This window comes from Rhea pennata, chromosome 27, assembly GCF_028389875.1.
Source record: "Rhea pennata isolate bPtePen1 chromosome 27, bPtePen1.pri, whole genome shotgun sequence".
In the NCBI taxonomy this organism is placed as follows: domain Eukaryota; kingdom Metazoa; phylum Chordata; class Aves; order Rheiformes; family Rheidae; genus Rhea; species Rhea pennata.
In genome coordinates this window covers 6,366,452-6,384,170 of record NC_084689.1, presented here as the reverse complement: position 1 = coordinate 6,384,170, position 17,719 = coordinate 6,366,452, and the positions used below count along the sequence as shown (strand labels likewise).

The 17,719-nt window shown below is 56.1% G+C and overlaps 1 protein-coding gene across 1 annotated transcript; it reads right to left on the bottom strand.

Moving 5' to 3' along the window:
* Positions 1 to 5,488: 5,488 nt before the first annotated feature.
* LOC134151781 (ubiquitin carboxyl-terminal hydrolase 42-like) lies at positions 5,489 to 16,018 on the bottom strand. Its single transcript, XM_062596608.1, has 14 exons — positions 15,642 to 16,018; positions 15,304 to 15,463; positions 13,127 to 13,217; positions 12,578 to 12,778; positions 11,731 to 11,841; positions 11,453 to 11,555; positions 11,213 to 11,280; positions 10,957 to 11,027; positions 10,326 to 10,408; positions 9,056 to 9,167; positions 8,515 to 8,655; positions 8,196 to 8,296; positions 7,618 to 7,756; positions 5,489 to 5,671 (listed from the first exon to the last, which is right to left on the bottom strand). The coding sequence occupies exons 1-14, from the start codon at positions 16,016 to 16,018 to the stop codon at positions 5,489 to 5,491; spliced, it is 1,941 nt and encodes a 646-aa protein (XP_062452592.1).
* Positions 16,019 to 17,719: the final 1,701 nt, after the last annotated feature.

Below are 17,719 nucleotides of genomic sequence, written 5' to 3'. Positions count from 1 at the left end.
CCCTTTGCGCGCCGTGAGCAAACTTAGTGCTGCAGGATTAAAGCATAAGAGAGTCTTCACTGAACTAGTGAAAGCAGCTGATTGACAAGTGCCTAGTGGGGGATGCTTTGCTCAGTTTCTTTGGCAACCTCTGGGCTATGCGCACAGGCGTGTGGCCAAAGCGGCTTGCTTGGGACGGTCTTTTCAGACGGCATTGGGTGGTTCCTCCATTTCCTTCCGCAAACAGTACTCCAGCTCAACCTTGTCTCTCTGAGCTGCTCTGAGGGAAGGGTCTGCACCTGGAAGGGCAAAGCAATGCTTCCGGAGCCAGCCAGCTCCTTCCTAACAGAAGACGAGGAAGAGGAAGAGGAAGAAAAGAGGAAGGAGGCTGTTTAAAGGCGCAAAGGCGCATTGTGTGAAGTCTTACTACGAGCTTCGGAGACTATGGACAAATGCCTGCTTCTAAGCGTGCCAGCTGAACTTGTTAGCCCCCTCGTATTTGTGGCAGTGGGGAGCATAATCTGCCATCTCTCCAGAAGAGAGATGTTAACAGATTACTGGTGGGAAGGCTCTGCTTTAATTGGATGGAGCTCTGAGGAGAGCGAACGGCCCTCAGAGACACACAGCCCTTCTTCTTCTAAGCACGTGGTGCTAGCTTCGGCTTGCACAAAGCTGGTCGTGCTAACGCTCACAGTTCTGGCATGGTCGAGCTGTTACTGCGTGGGGCATGCTGTGAGGGTGGACCAGGTGTTTCCTGGGAGCTCGATAATGGAGACCGTCACTCAGCTGGGGATGTAGTCCAAGTGCTTAGGAGGCAGGAAAGGCAACTCCCTCCCTCAAGCTGGGGGCTGACCTACTGGAAAGCAGCTCTGCAGGGAGCCTCCTCCTGCCTCCACGTGCCTCCCTGCTCAGACGTGAAGACTGCATTTCACAGCTGGGCTGTGAAACAGAGCAAAAAAGTCACCATGTCTGTGAACTCTGTCAGTAGGATGTGGGCAAAAGGCCTTCTGGAGCACGAACCTCGTGCCTAATGTGACCGTACAGGAAAGCATGCTTTATCAGGCATAACCTGGAAGAAATTGCCTTCCCTTGAACACTGCCATTAACTCAGAACATGGAGTGCTACAGCGCGCGTGCTTTACTCGGTCCAGAGGAAACCAGGAGAGGGTTAGTGTTTCAGGTTGGACTTTGGGGTTCTGGTTAGGGCCTAGTGTTTTGGCCATGGCCTGTGGGTTGCTGCTTGCCTTTTCGGGGTTTGGGATCGGGGGAGGCTTGAGGGAGGGGTCAGAGCTCTGCTCAGCGTTGCGGGCAAGCGGCTGGGCATGGGCTGCCTTCTTGGGTCCAGGCGAGGGCTCCGGGCGAGCACCACACGGCTGGGAACTGGGCTGAGGGCTCAGGTGAGGGCTGGGGTGAGAGACAGGCTAAGGGGCGCTCGACTTGGGCTCGGGCTGGGCGGTGAGGGCGTGGGGCTGGGTGTTAGGGCAGGGGCTTGGGTTGCGAATGAGCAGCAGCGTTGGGGTCGGGGCAGGGCTTCAGGGCAGTGGTGGGAGTTAGAGCGGGGGCCAAACCCAAGGGCTCTCACCGGCCCCATGCCAGCCGCAAGGCCCTCGCCCGTGGCCTCTCTCGGCCCCCAGCTTGGTCGACTCCGCGGGCGCAGCTCGCCGGAGGGCAGGATGCCCGCTGTGTCCTGGCGCGCCTGCCTCCAGCGCCGGCGGGCAGTGCGGGCAGCTGGTGCGTGGAGCCCGGGGCCGGCGCCAGGCTCCGGGCTGGCGGCTGCCGCTGAGAGGGCGGCGGCGAGCAAGTGCTGCGCCGCCCCGCCAGGCTGCCCAGCCCGCGGGCTGCTGCCGGGCCCCGCCCACCTCCGCGCTGGCTGGCTGAGCGGCAGGCCAGGTGGGGGCAGAGAGCCAATCGGGGCGCGGGAGGGGCGGGGAGCGCCGTGAGCGACGCACAGCGTGCCCAGTGACCTTCGCTGGCGCTGCTGCCCCGCCCCGCCGCAGCCTCCGGGGCCTCGGGCGGGCCCGGCTAGGCCCGCGCCCGGGCCGAGCGGTCGCAGAACTGTGGAATCGGTGGGGTGGGAAGGGACCTCTGGAGATCATTGAGACCAACGCCCCTGCTCAAGCCGCGTCCCCTGGAGCATGTTAGACAGGGCTGCATCCAGGCAGGCTTTGAATGGCTCCAGAGAAGGAGACTCCACAACTTCTCTGGGCAACCTGTTGCAGCGCTCTGTCACTCTCACGGGGAAGAAATTCCTCCTCACGTTCAGGCGGACCTTCCGGTGCTTCGGTTTGTGCCCATTGCGTCTTGTCCTGTCACATGGCACAACTGAAAAGAGTTTGTCCCCGTCCCCTTGACACCCTCCCTTCAGGTACTTAGAGACGTTGGTAAGATCCCCTCTCAGTCGTCTCTTCTCCAGGCTCAACAGGGGCAGCTCTCGCAGCCGTTCCTCAGGGGGCAGATGCTCCAGCCCCCTGACCATCCTCGTAGCCCTACGCTGGACGCTCTCTGCAGTAGCTCCACGTCTCTGTTGTACTGGGGAGCCCAGACCTGGACGCAGTAGTCGAGATGAGGCCTCAGCAGGGCTGAGCAGAGGGGCACGATCACCTCCCTCGACGTGCTGGCAACACTCTTCCTAAGGCACCCCAGGATACCATTGGCCTTCCTGGCCACAAGGGCACGTTGCTACCTCGTGGTCAGCTTGTCGTCCACCAGCATTCGCAGGTCCTTCCCTGCAGAGTTGCTTTCGAGCAGGTCAGCCCCCAGCCTGTGCTGGTGCCTGGGGTTATTTCTCCCTAGGTGCAGGACCGTGCACATGCCCTTGTTGAACCTCCTGAGGTTCCTCTCCGCCCAGCTCTGCGGCCTCTCCAGGTCTCTCTGAACGGCAGCACAGCCCTCAGGTGTATCAGCCACTGCTCCCAGCTTGGTGTCATCGGCAAACTTGCAGAGCAGGCACTCTGTCCCTTCATCCAGGTCTTGGATGAAGAAGCTGACCAGCACGGGACCCAGTCCTGAGCCCTGGGGGACTCCACTAGCCACAGGCCTCCAGCTAGACTCCGCGCCACTGATGACGACCCTCTGAGCTCTGCCATTCAGCCAGCTCTCAATCCACCTCACTGTCCACTCGTCTAACCCACACATCCTGCGGGCTTACCCAGGAGGATGTTATGGGAGACAGTGTCAAAAGCCTGGCTGAAGTCAAGGTATGTACTGTCCACTGCTCTCCCCTCCTCTACCCAGCCAGTCATTCCATCATAGAGGGCTGTCAGATTGGTTAAGCAGGAGTTCCCCTTGGTGAATCCATGCTGACTACTCCTCATCACCTTCTTTTCCTCCATATGCCTGGAGATGACATCCAGATGACATCCAGGGCCCTGGCACGGCTGCCTGCTCCAGGGCCGCACACGGTGCCGCCCGGCTCCACTGCCCAGTGCCGGCCCTGGCACGGCCCGCCTGCCGCCGCACCCTGCGCCAGGCCGTGGCACGGCCCCTGTGGCCCCGCTGCGCCCTGCTTGGCTGCAGCCCTTCCCCACGTTGCTGGCGCTGGCACCTCTGCCTTGGCTGCTGTATCCCTACTACATGATCCTTGGTGGGAACTGTCCGTGTTGTAACTTTTGTATCCGTACTACCTGATACTTGGTGAGAATGTCCGTGTTGTAACTTTTGGGTGTCTACAACAGTACTGTTGTGTTAAGCGGAATACAAATAACTAACAAGGTCTTGGAAATCTGTGAGAAAGAACAGCAGTTGGTTACATATAAGTTCTGTGGCTTCCAGCCACAAAATAACCATGAGAAGCAGTCAACCTGAAGGTCAGAAGTTGAAGAGTAATGAAATAGCGACCCCCAGAGTCAATGTGGCCCCCGGAATAAGTCTGCACACCTGCGCAGTATCATAGCCCGGTTATGCAACCGGGCCGGAGTTGGGCTAGGCTCCCTGCACTTGTTGGCCCCAGGTGCCGGGACTCCCGCCTACCGCGAATCATCAGAAATACCGGAATTTTTCCAAAGGAGAGGGAGGCTGCTACACCACAGAGGACCACGTTGCCTCCTCGGGGACGCCCAAAAAGATTGTGCCTGACGACTCTCTCTCTCACCATGCAGACGATCGGGACAAGCATGGGAGTGGTCCTTCTCGAGATTACCATCAGGTCGGTCTGTTTGTAAGTATTTACTAATAAACTGCTTGCTGCTGAAGAGTGTTTGGGTGTGTGTGTGTGTCTGTGTGTGTGTGTGTGTCTGTGTGTGTTTGTGCTGGCTTGCCACACTGGACGTTTGGCCCCCGGGAATCTAACTGGAACAGCTGCAATGGACGCACATGGCTGTCTTGTCAGGACCAGCCGCGTGTGTGTGGCCGTGCACCCCAAAACACCCCCTCATTCTCCACAGGGGCCTCCTGGGCTTTCCCTTTACCTTACACAGTTGCCAGGCATCATCAGTTCCCCTTAGCCTCGCTTCCACACACCCACCCAGTCCCAGGCAAGCACTAGCAGCTGCTCATCAGCTCTGCTGACGCTCCACCTGCCCGACCAGCACAGCCCCTTGCTTCCTGCACTCCCGCTGGGCGCTCCCGCTGCACCCCATTCGGACCTTGGCTACTGCCAGGCACTGTGCGCCAGCGGAATCTCCACCACCCGTCGGCATTACTGGCACCTGCTATAAAAGGACGCCTACGGGAAAAGAACTGTGAAAAAAAAGCCTTCTTCTCTTGCTGCAATTCCATACAGAAGGCTGAAGCACCACCAAGCACTGGGTTTGGTTTTGACAGTACTTTTATTGTTCTAGTGTTTGAACAATTTTCAAGCTTGGATTGGTTAGCGTTGTTTGGAGAATGGCTACCTGTTGGGGCTGATGGTAAGCTGTGCCCTTGATGGTAAGCTTAGTCAGAGTCTTCAAGGCTGCTGGCCGCAAGCTCTGCATCTGAACGACAAAAGGAAGCGGGCTCACTCCCTGGCATGACATTCAGCACAAACCCATCTGCTCAGCGGTTTGCTTTCTAGAGAGCAAAGACCTGAGCCTGCCCACAGCTTGACGTGCGCTGGGACTCCGGGCCTGCACCCACCTTGAGGGGGAGGCTTCCAAAAGCCTTCCTGGCAGAGCCACTGTATTTCAGTTGCCTGCTAAGACGCGGGTACTGTGCAGAAAGCAGGACCTGGCTACCTGCTTTCCTGGCACATCGTAGACCTTAGGGACGTGACATTTGGTGGTGCTTTTGCCTTCTGTCCTAGTAGCCACTCAAAACTGGAAACAAACAAGCATAGCAGCTAACCTCGCGTCTTTCTTTTAATTAAGGCAGAGTATTTGGAAGCCAGGGCATACCGCACAGCCTTCCTCACGCAAGCATTTAGAAAGCATTTAAAAGAATATGCTCTGCTCGAATAAAAAAGAATCCCGCACACTTCCTCTGGCCCCTTACCTTGCAGCTCCCTGCGGGATGCGATGGAGCTCTATTTCTGGCTGCCAGCTGCACGGGAAGGCTGCCCGTCCCCGTGGAGCTCTTCACTGCCACTGTTCCTCTACTGCTCCCATAGAGAGCCGCCTGGAGGATGGGCTTCTTCCTTCTCCTCCCACGGGCACTTCTGCAAACGAGGATCTGAGCATTCCAAGAAGCTTTTCAGCTTCTTCATGGGTCTCCTCTTTTTCTTCTTCTCCTTATGCTTGCCGCTGTCAACATGGAGCACAGAGAAATCCAGATCATACTGTCGGAAGGAAAGAGGCAAGGACAGACAACAGAGAGGTGCTGCTTGATGCCTCTAAGGGACTGCATTTTAGCAGGTCTGCTGCAGGCGGTGATTTGCAGCTGCTCTGTGGTCATTTCTGAACGTCTGCCTTCCTAAGACACGGACACCCTCAGAGGTCGAGTGGACATTAGGTCCTGGCTGGCACACAAACCAGTAAGCAAGGCTAGTTCTTGCCTTGTTCTATGCCTCATATGAAACCTCTGGGGTTCGGCATTTTATGCCTTTTAGTTTTCTACACCACTCTTTGTAAAAGCTCCGGGTGTCTAGTTATCCTCTGTGCATATGACAAATCTATGATTCTGCAGTCATAGATTTCATGCATGAGAACAAGCATTCTTGTAGCCTTATCAAGAACCGTGTGCAGACGTGATTCTAAGGTCTAACACAGCTCCCCTAGCTTCACTTGATCAACCCACCTACGTGATCTCCAGAGAGACTCTGCACTACTCAGAGTTCTTCAAAGCCAACTGGGAGCACCAGAGGATCAGCCAGAGAAGAACGAGGAGCGCACTGCTGAAATCTCTTTTCTCCACCCTTCGCCGTTTCCCTTCCGTTTTGATGTCGCTCCCTTCTGCACACGGATGGCCTCTTTTTCTGCTTCCTGGCTTTCCAGTCTTCCAGGTAGGGCCCTCAAAACCCACAGGAACTGACACAGCTGGAGGTGCTCGTCTTTGATGAGAACATTTTCCAGGCTGCTGCTCCTGCACTGGACAGCGGTGCCAGTCTGCTCGGTGCCTGCTGAAGCGATGCCCATCCTGCCCTCTGGAGAGTGACGACTCGGGGAGCCTCTTGCTTTTGCAAGAATGCTCCTGTGACCTGTCTGGCTCTGTTTGTCCTCTGCTTTGGGGTCTGTAACGAGGACATTGGGCGGAGCTTCTGCCCTTGCCCCAGCAGCTCCTCTCACGACGGGAAGCTGTGCGCCAACTGCCGTTGCGATACTGCTGCTGGTGGCAGTTTTGCCTGTTTTGGCGCAGCCTCTGAGAGCACCTCCTCTTGAGAGAATGACTGACCGTTTCTGGGACACCAGCGCTATCTGCATCCTCTTTCAGGGCTCGCTTTCTCTCTAAATGACCTGAGCTCTGTATTGCAACAGAGGAGACTGTAAGATGGCCATATGCAAACACACAGCTTTGCAAAGCCCCAAACACAATCCCCTCCTACTCCCCCAGTAGTCCTACAGGTTGCCTCAGGAGCCTTACACACAAAAAACACTCTGCTTTAACTCTACGTGCAAGGCCGGCAAGTATTTCTCATCCCTACTTTTGGTTTTTGGATATTGGAAGTAAAACAGCATCATTTTTGGAAGCCCTTCCAGACAGCTGAACACGGATCAAAGCTCTTCCCAAATGTCTCTCTGTCTCTCTCTCTCTCTCCCTTTACATATATGTGCGTATGTTTGTGCCTCCATTCCCCCACCTCACACCCCTCACACTTTCCCTGAAAACCCTAGCATAATTGTGCCAGCACTCTGGAAGAAGCCATTCTGGTTTTGCTGGCTCAGCTGAAGTGTCAGCACTACAAATAAACCAAGCAATCTTCCCTTTTTTTTCATGATTTGCACAGGCCTGGGCTCTACTTGCAATGTCTCGCAGTGCTTCAGGAAGCGGAGCTGCAAGAAAACAAGCAGCGGGGCTGACACACGATTTAGCATTAGGCACTGTTTGAGTGATTCTGGCTGCAGCAGGAGAGCTGTGAAGAAGGCTGCAGTGTGGGAGGGAAAATACAATGCAGACGTGACCACCACCCACCCCCCTAAAAAAAATAAGGAGAAAAGAAGGAAGGGAGGATGGGAATGAAGAAGGGAGGAAGGGAGGAAGGAAGGGAGGGAGGGAGGACAGAAGAGAGAGAATAATCCCACTATCAATTTGATGCCTTTCTCCTTCTCTCTCTTCACCCACATTTACCTTCATCATATGAGGAGGATGCTGTGGTCCCAGAAATCCGGCCTGCTTATTATTAGCCTCCTGCTGACCAAGGAACGAAGGGGCAGGGGATGGCACAGGTGCGTAAGAAGTGCCTTCTCCAAGTGTCTCCTCACAGCACCTTGGGAAACAACAGAGATCGCAGCTGAGACGTGGTCTGTCAGCCTCCTCTTGGGCTGAATCGCATCCTATCACTTTCCTGCAGCAGCTGATCCGTCCTACTGAAAACGTAACCAAGACTACAAGCTGAACATTAGATGCTGGTCTTGCTACCACGGCTGTCCCTTGCAGGGGACTCATCCTTACACCACCTCCGGCCTCAATTTCTCCTTGCTGGCGTTCGACAGCTCCCGAGAGCACCTACGTAACAACTTACGCAAGTGCAGCAGGTGAAGGCCAAGCAATGAAGGACAACACACGGCACGGGGAATAGCACGCTGGACAGAACTGATTTCTACCAACAGTCCTTTCCTCCCAGGACAGAAAGAAAAACACGTCAGAGGACAAGAAGTTTCAGTAGCGCAAAATTACCCTGAACCCCTTTGAATACTTGCTCTTACCTGATATAAAAAAGTAAATACGCCTGCTGACTGAGAACGGTGTTGATGTCGCAAAGGACTACCGAGGCATCATTCATCTCATACCATAGTCCATTACTGGCCTGCAAACAAAGGCACCGATGCCTTTACAGCAACTGCGTGCTTTCTGCGGGAAATCCCAGACAGCACACTCCCGGACAAAGGATACACCAAGACTCGTCAAAGCAGACATGCGGCAAGCCCTTTCCCCTTAACAACAGTGGTTGCCAGCAACATGCTGCGGCAAGTTTCTCTTCACCAGCACAGATTTTACCCCGCAAGAAATGAAGTTGATGCTTACCTTGACGAAGCAGAAATAGTGCCCTGCACGACCGCTGGCACCTCTGTGCACCAGCACGGCGTACAAGGCGTAGCGGACTGGCTCTCCAGCTGACTCAGACATGTACGCTCGAAGGTCCAAATACTCTGGATAGTTCACGTCCTGAAGACAGAGCAAGGGCATTCTAAACTCATCTGGGAACACTTGACGGAAGAGCCGGAGAAAAGCACCTCTAAGAACATGGGCTGCGAGTTTAGACAGACGTTGTTGGGTTCCTCAGAAATCGGTCTTCCCTGGCACAACATTCGGTCCTTTCAGTTGCAGAGAACTAGCTGCTCAGGGCAAAACCAGCTCTTCAAGAGCAGGGCAAACGCTCATCGTCACATGGGAACTTTGCTGCTGCCGGAAGGAGAAAGAGGAAGACCTGCTTCTTGGGCTGATTTTTCCTCAACATCTTCCGTCGCTACAGTTACAGTCGGCAGACATTAACCACCTTTAAAGCAGTGTTCTGCCTTGGGAAATCGCCCTTCCCAAGAAAACATTATTACAGCTGCACAGATACCTTGCTAATCTTCCCACCAGTGAAATCGGCAAATCTTTTCAGGGCTATGGTGAGAACGTTGGAAGAGCGATGAACTGTAAACCTCTTGGACGCAGCAACCGTCTTCTCACACCTTCAAAGCAAGCACAGGCAATTGTTTCAAGGCATCTTCACACCTCCCCCCTCACGCCAAAGCTCAAACAGCTTTCCACGCTCATCCGAGCAGAATGACGTTTCCTTGTCTAAGGTGGTGCTTCTTCTCTTCAAGACACACACTGCATTTCAGCCGTGCTCGTGCAGCAAACCTACTAGGATGGACGAGGGCAGCTCGATACACATTGGGAACGTTGTCTTCTGGTAGCCAAACAAATGCCTGAGCACCCAGCTTTGCTGCGCCCAAAAGTAAGCCTCGCCAGCAACTCAAAAGGCAGCAGGAGCGTAACTCTCTCGCCAGAGCGCAGTTCCCGAAGGCAACGCAAGGCTGCTGTTGCCTGGTAGGCAGAAGTGGCTGTTTCCAACTCGGGGCCTGGCTCCCCTCTTTCTGCTGGAATGCCAACAGTGAAAGAGAGCTGGAGAAAGGGAGCCTCAGTCCTCCGGACCAGGAACGGCAAAGCGCTTCCCAGTCGGATCAGTTCTCAGCATCACAAATACAAGATGCCAACAGTCACCTGAAAAGAGACTGAGCCGTCTGAAATCCTTGGAAACCAACCGCTAAATTTGCTCCGTGGCTCGCTCAAAGGCAGGACATACATGGTAATGCTCTCTGACATAGCCTCCTTCCCAATTCTGAGGTCAAAATACAAGGCAGAGAGTTCCAAACCCATCCACAGAATGCCTGGCTGCAGTTTTTGCCATTCAACAACTGCGCAAGCTGTCCTGCTAGCGAGCCAGCAGAGCTTGCTCACGTTCATTATCAGGCAGCCAGCTGAGAGTCACCTAGGCCCCCAGCTGCCTTCCACAGGGAACACCAGGACCTTCTGGAAGCTGTTGTCGCCTCCCACCCCAAATCCCTCTGCGCAGCTCCTTCCTGCTTGAGCTCACTGCTACACAGAGGACACGGCTTTTAACTCCTGGCCGTCGGGATAGGTCCGTGCGCAGCTTCACAGTTAGCAAGGCTGACCACCGCCAGGGAAAACAACACTGAAAGCTACAAAAAACATGAAAAAGCTAAAGCTGCCTCTCGTGCTCTCCTTTGTCTTTCTCAATTAAGTCCAAGGACAGCTTCTGCTCTGAGACGGACAGCACGTTCAGCCAGTAGCTCCCACTCCAATGGCGGGAGGAGGAACCTTACTTGCTGCATTTGTAGCAATTCTCACCATCCAGCAGTTCAGGTCTCACAAATTCTTCCAGCGCTCCAGAGACCGAGGAGGCTGCCTGGATGAGGAAGAAAGTAGGACACCTCAGCTCCCGCACACTCAAATCCAAACCTGCGACTACGCTTTGGCCGGAGGGCCTCCCTCCTTCACACGTGGCACACCTACTGCGAAGCAGCAAACACTCTGAAAGCAGGAGGCAGGAGTGGAGCGTGCTGAACACCGACCTTGTTTGAAAATGATTGTACTTTGACACAAAGAGCGACCTGCCTGTGGCAGCACACAACTACGTAACCTGTGGTTTGCCTTTGCACAAACAACAAAAGCAAAACAAATGCCAATCACAAGTGTAGGAGAGATGCTCATTGCTCTCTCTCCAGCTTAAACCCCACACCCCACACGTACACGGAGACCATTCACGGGGCTTCCAGAGCAGGACCGAGTCCAAGCCGCTTCCCAGCCACCACCACCACCAAGCCCTTTTGCCGTGAACAGCGGGCATTCCTAAGGGAACTCCGTGGAGCTTAGAAAGCCACAGAAAGCAAGAACAAACCCCAAAAGCTCGGCGCCTTCCACCGCCCCTTCTGCCACACTTCTAAAACCTCTCACCGTTATCTCCAAAGGGATATCAAGGAACGCCTCATAGGAGTCCGAAACTGCTTGGCAGCTCAAGCACGTCACTGCAATTCAAACAGAAGCACCTCACCAACTGCCAAGGAGACTCACTTTGCTCGTTTACATTGCTGGGACCCGCTACTTCAGTCACACTGCAAGCTCTTTGTGACAAACGGGCACAAAGGCACAGGCCAGTTCTAAGGACAGTATCAGTTTCAAAACGTACGACAGTATCAGTTTCAAAACGTACCTCTGGATCGTAGAAACCCTCCAAATATTTGGTGAATGACCGTGGTGGCTTGCGACGAGCTGTCCAAGCTGGAAACAAATGAGCAGCAGCACTCAGAAGAGCTGAGGCAGAGACTCAGCTCTTTGTTTAAAGAGCTCGTCTCTTCTACAAAAACCCCGGACAAAGGTTTTCACGTAGGGTAGGAAACAAAGGTGCCAGCAGCGCTAGAGAACACTTAAAGGTTAACCGGGTTCTGCTTACTCGGTGCTTCCGCTCAAACAAGCTGTCTGCATAGCAGCCACGGTGTAACGTAAGAATTCATGAGCATCTTCCTGTCTGCCAAAACAGAAGTGCTCCCCTATCCCTAAGAAATACAAAGAGTACAATGCTTATCTCAGAAGAAGGGACAGGACAGAAACGCTGCTTTTCTCAAAGCACTCTTCCTGAAAACATTCCATTCGCCAAACCCTTGGCACCCGTGACATAACCCGCTGGAAATTCACACCTTGCTACAAAGAATGCCGTCTGAAATGACTTACGTCTAAGGTCACTGAAGACAGCCGTAGGCTCGATGGCATTGGCAGAGCAGAACAGGACCTGGTTAACGTGCGTCTCCATTGTGCACAGCATGCAGAAGCCTTGCGCACGACCTGTCCAGAGACAAGGAAGAAAGCACCTCAGTCGAGGGAAAGGTACCGACGTACCTGTGGAAAACCTTGAGCAACAACAACCCCAAAGTTCTAAGTGCGGTCTCTGCTCTCCATTCCACGCTCTCGTCTCCAAAGGCGCCAACAGCCCAGCCTGTGGGCATAAGCATTAACCAGCAAGTCTGTACTAGCACCCATTTCCTGAGCAAACCCCGGAACGACCACTGCCAGGCCCTCTTTTGCAGGCAGCTGCACAGGAAGAGCCAGACTAGCTCATACGGCTTTCACGGTGCTCTTTGGGAGTCTTACTCTTCTCACGGTTCAACAGCGACTCTGTCAGTTCTCACAGTGCTCGTGCAGGACGGAAAGCTGGCTGTGAAGGAACACTGAACACGTGGGATGCCCTTCTCCAAAATGTTGTCATCTTCCTACCAGCCAGAAAGCCAGAGGCCAACGATTCATCAAGTGCCTTACTTCCCAATGCCCTCGATCATTCGTTCACCTCAGGGACCAAAGAACCACCACCCCCCTGCACGACGTGTGACCACAGGCCATTAACTGAACACAAGCACTCCATCAGCTGTCCTGACTGGGATAGCTCAGGATATCCTGCGCTAGTAAAAGCCAGCGCCTACAGGGAAAACAGGACAGCTCAGAGTTTGCTTCACATAGTCATTCTTCTTCTTTCACCTGCAGAGCTGTCCAGGGGGTCACAAGGAACATGTTCACAAGTACTCACACGACTGGCTGTGTTCCCCGGAAAGCATGTAATTGGCCAGAGGGGGAGTGTAGGTCAAACACTGCAGAACAGAGTTGAGGAAACACGTGTTGCCCAGGTTGTGGAGTCCAGCTCCAACACTTTGCCTTTGCCGCCAAGCCACAGAAATCTTCTCGGGTGGGAAAAGCATCCTTTGTGGCGGAGCGATTCCATCCGTAATGACTGCAAGGAAACGAGATTGCAAAAGAGACTGCCGGCCTTCGTTCCTTTTCCTATTCTGTTCCTTTTCCTCATCCTAACCTTAACCCTTCACCTCAGGCCTCCAATTGCACGCTAACAAAGGGAACAGCCAAGACCCCCAGATAAGCCAGCAACCCTCTGAGCAGCAGGTCTTTTGCTAGGCAATGCTGTCGTCAACTGTCGCGCACAGCGGAGGGAGTCGATGGATTCCCAGAAAACTCTCCAGCATCCCCCGCAGCTTGTCAACCCGTAAAGCCTTGCAACACTAGCCACTTGCGGTGCCTTTGGCCAGGCACAAAATTAACCTTTACTCTTGAGGTCTTTACTCACAGCAGTAGCTGCTTTCTAGGCCAGATCCTGCAGGTGGTACCGGACCCCAGCTTGCAGAGTGGGACTCCATTTTCACCACACGCAGCTCCAGCTGGAAGAGGAATGAGCCCAGCGATCCAGCAGGCTCGCTCAGCCCGCCTTCGCTTGGGCCAGCGCGACTGCAAGCGCCGGGGCAGAGAGCGCGCGAGGAGCTGCTGCGCCGCCGCCCTCTCTGCCGCAGAGCGACCCCAGCCCTGCGGGCCATTGTGACGGGGGCACCTCAGCCAATGAGCAGGCGCCCGCCAGCCCAGTGGGACGGCCCTGCTGTGGTGCAACCAATCGGACCGCAGTGTGTCTGTGACGGGCGTGTGTCGGGGCAGCATGGCCCTGCCCCCTTTCGGCCCCGCGGCCCCGGCAGAGACGCGCTAAGCCGGCGCCCGGGGCCACCGGGCACCATCCGCAGCCGGCGGCCGCTGCGCTGCCCGGCTCGTGGCGGGGGTGGGGACCGTGCTCCCTCCCCGGGCAGAATAAGCCTGCTAAGAAAAAAAGGCACGCTGCTGTCACCGCAGCTGTGGGGCAGTTTGGGCCGCCAGGCCCACGTTGCTGCAAATGGTCTTTCCCCCTCTTCGGCCGTCCGTCACGCTGTCCCAAAGGCTTCTAGAGCACAACGGGGTCCTTTTCAAGGAATTCTCTCCAGGTCCGGAGGGAAAGCAATCGGTGGATTTTGCACTACTGCTACCAGAGAAACACAGCCCTTCAGTGGCCCTTACGAGCAAGCCTCTGTGAAGAAAGACACCAGCACTCCAGAAAGCTTCTAAGTCGTTCTGGGAGCCTCTGCACAAGCTCACCTGTCTCCAGGAATTAGCAGAGAAACCTGACGCTCCTACGCATTCGTCATAGCGTGTGTCCTCATCGTTGCGAGCATGCTTTGACCTGCTCTCTCCAGAAGGCTTCCCAGCAACAGGGCTGCTCTCTCCCTTTGCGCGCCGTGAGCAAACTTAGTGCTGCAGGATTAAAGCATAAGAGAGTCTTCACTGAACTAGTGAAAGCAGCTGATTGACAAGTGCCTAGTGGGGGATGCTTTGCTCAATTTCTTTGGCAACCTCTGGGCTATGCGCACAGGCGTGTGGCCAAAGCGGCTTGCTTGGGACGGTCTTTTCAGACGGCATTGGGTGGTTCCTATCATTACCGCAAACGGTACTCCAGCTCAACCTTGTCTCTCTGAGCTGCTCTGAGGGAAGGGTCTGCACCTGGAAGGGCAAAGCAATGCTTCCGGAGCCAGCCAGCATTTCCTTCCTAACAGAAGACGAGGAAGAGGAAGAGGAAGAAAAGAGGAAGGAGGCTGTTTAAAGGCGCAAAGGCACATTGTGTGAAGTCTTACTACGAGCTTCGGAGACTATGGACAAATGCCTGCTTCTAAGTGTGCCAGCTGAACCTGTTAGCCCCCTCGTATTTGTGGCAGTGGGGAGCATAATCTGCCATCTCTCCAGAAGAGAGATGTTAACAGATTACTGGTGGGAAGGCTCTGCTTTAATTGGATGGAGCTCTGAGGAGAGCGAACGGCCCTCAGAGACACACAGCCCTTCTTCTTCTAAGCACGTGGTGCTAGCTTCGGCTTGCACAAAGCTGGTCGTGCTAACGCTCACAGTTCTGGCAAGGTCGAGCTGTTACTGCGTGGGGCACGCTGTGAGGGTGGACCAGGTGTTTCCTGGGAGCTCGATAATGGAGACCGTCACTCGGCTGGGGATGTAGTCCAAGTGCTTAGGAGGCAGGAAAGGCAACTCCCTCCCTCAAGCTGGGGGCTGACCTACTGGAAAGCAGCTCTGCAGGGAGCCTCCTCCTGCCTCCACGTGCCTCCCTGCTCAGACGTGAAGACTGCATTTCACAGCTGGGCTGTGAAACAGAGCAAAAAAGTCACCATGTCTGTGAACTCTGTCAGTAGGATGTGGGCAAAAGGCCTTCTGGAGCACGAACCTCGTGCCTAATGTGACCGTACAGGAAAGCATGCTTTATCAGGCATAACCTGGAAGAAATTGCCTTCCCTTGAACACTGCCATTAACTCAAAACACGGAGTGCTACAGCGCGCGTGCTTTACTCGGTCCAGAGGAAACCAGGAGAGGGTTAGTGTTTCAGGTTGGACTTTGGGGTTCTGGTTAGGGCCTAGTGTTTTGGCCATGGCCTGTGGGTTGCTGCTTGCCTTTTCGGGGTTTGGGATCGGGGGAGGCTTGAGGGAGGGGTCAGAGCTCTGCTCAGCGTTGCGGGCAAGCAGCTGGGCATGGGCTGCCTTCTTGGGTCCAGGCGAGGGCTCCGGGCGAGCACCACACGGCTGGGAACTGGGCTGAGGGCTCAGGTGAGGGCTGGGGTGAGAGGCAGGCTAAGGGGCGCTCAACTTGGGCTCTGGCTGGGCGGTGAGGGCGTGGGGCTGGGTGTTAGGGCAGGGGCTTGGGTTGCGAACGAGCAGCAGCGTTGGGGTCGGGGCAGGGCTTCAGGGCAGTGGTGGGAGTTAGAGCAGGGGCCAAACCCAAGGGCTCTCACCGGCCCCATGCCAGCCGCAAGGCCCTCGCCTGAGGGCCTCTCTCGGCCCCCAGCTTGGTCGACTCCACGGGCGCAGCTCGCCGGAGGGCAGGATGCCCGCTGTGTCCTGGCGCGCCTGCCTCCAGCGCCGGCGGGCAGCGCGGGCAGCTGGCGCGTGGAGCCCAGGGCCGGCGCCAGGCTCCGGGCTGGCGGCTGCCGCTGAGAGGGCGGCAGCGAACAAGTGCCGCGCCGCCCCGCCAGGCTGCCCAGCCCGCGGGCTGCTGCCGGGCCCCGCCCACCTCCGCGCTGGCTGGCTGGCTGAGCGGCAGGCCAGGTGGGGGCAGAGAGCCAATCGGGGCGCGGGAGGGGCGGGGAGCGCCGTGAGCGACGCGCGGCATGCCCAGTGACCTTCTCTGGCGCTGCTGCCCCGCCCCGCCGCAGCCTCCGGGGCCTCGGGCGGGCCTGGCTAGGCCCGCGCCCGGGCCGAGCGGTCGCAGAACTGCGGAATTGGTGGGGTGGGAAGGGACCTCTGGAGATCATTGAGACCAACGCCCCTGCTCAAGCCGCGTCCCCTGGAGCATGTTAGACAGGGCTGCATCCAGGCAGGCTTTGAATGGCTCCAGAGAAGGAGACTCCACAACTTCTCTGGGCAACCTGTTGCAGCGCTCTGTCACTCTCACGGGGAAGAAATTCCTCCTCACGTTCAGGCGGACCTTCCGGTGCTTCGGTTTGTGCCCATTGCGTCTTGTCCTGTCACATGGCACAACTGAAAAGAGTTTGTCCCCGTCCCCTTGACACCCTCCCTTCAGGTACTTAGAGACGTTGGTAAGATCCCCTCTCAGTCGTCTCTTCTCCAGGCTCAACAGGGGCAGCTCTCGCAGCCGTTCCTCAGGGGGCAGATGCTCCAGCCCCCTGACCATCCTCGTAGCCCTATGCTGGATGCTCTCTGCAGTAGCTCCACGTCTCTGTTGTACTGGGGAGCCCAGACCTGGACGCAGTAGTCGAGATGAGGCCTCAGCAGGGCTGAGCAGAGGGGCACGATCACCTCCCTCGACGTGCTGGCAACACTCTTCCTAAGGCACCCCAGGATACCATTGGCCTTCCTGGCCACAAGGGCACGTTGCTACCTCGTGGTCAGCTTGTCGTCCACCAGCATTCGCAGGTCCTTCCCTGCAGAGCTGCTTTCGAGCAGGTCAGCCCCCAGCCTGTGCTGGTGCCTGGGGTTATTTCTCCCTAGGTGCAGGACCGTGCACATGCCTTTGTTGAACCTCCTGAGGTTCCTCTCCGCCCAGCTCTGCGGCCTCTCCAGGTCTCTCTGAACGGCAGCACAGCCCTCAGGTGTATCAGCCACTGCTCCCAGCTTGGTGTCATCGGCAAACTTGCAGAGCAGGCACTCTGTCCCTTCATCCAGGTCTTGGATGAAGAAGCTGACCAGCACGGGACCCAGTCCTGAGCCCTGGGGGACTCCACTAGCCACAGGCCTCCAGCTAGACTCCGCGCCACTGATGACGACCCTCTGAGCTCTGCCATTCAGCCAGCTCTCAATCCACCTCACTGTCCACTCGTCTAACCCACACATCCTGCAGGCTTACCTAGGAGGATGTTATGGGAGACAGTGTCAAAAGCCTGGCTGAAGTCAAGGTATGTACTGTCCACTGCTCTCCCCTCCTCTACCCAGCCAGTCATTCCATCATAGAGGGCTGTCAGATTGGTTAAGCAGGAGTTCCCCTTGGTGAATCCATGCTGACTACTCCTCATCACCTTCTTTTCCTCCATATGCCTGGAGATGACATCCAGATGACATCCAGGGCCCTGGCACGGCTGCCTGCTCCAGGGCCGCACACGGTGCCGCCCGGCTCCACTGCCCAGTGCCGGCCCTGGCACGGCCCGCCTGCCGCCGCACCCTGCGCCAGGCCGTGGCACGGCCCCTGTGGCCCCGCTGCGCCCTGCTTGGCTGCAGCCCTTCCCCACGTTGCTGGTGCTGGCACCTCTGCCTTGGCTGCTGTATCCCTACTACATGATCCTTGGTGGGAACTGTCCGTGTTGTAACTTTTGTATCCGTACTACCTGATACTTGGTGAGAATGTCCGTGTTGTAAC

Bases quoted from the DNA above. Each gene is read 5' to 3' on its own strand.
- LOC134151781 (XM_062596608.1), bottom strand. From the start codon at position 16,018: ATGCCGCGCGTCGCTCACGGCGCTCCCCGCCCCTCCCGCGCCCCGATT. The intron at 11,556-11,730 runs GTAAGTCATTTC...TGTATTTCTTAG, and splicing joins TGTCTTCAGTGACCTTAGAC to GGATAGGGGAGCACTTCTGT. The intron at 10,409-10,956 runs GTGAGAGGTTTT...TTCCTCATCCAG, and splicing joins ATATCCCTTTGGAGATAACG to GCAGCCTCCTCGGTCTCTGG.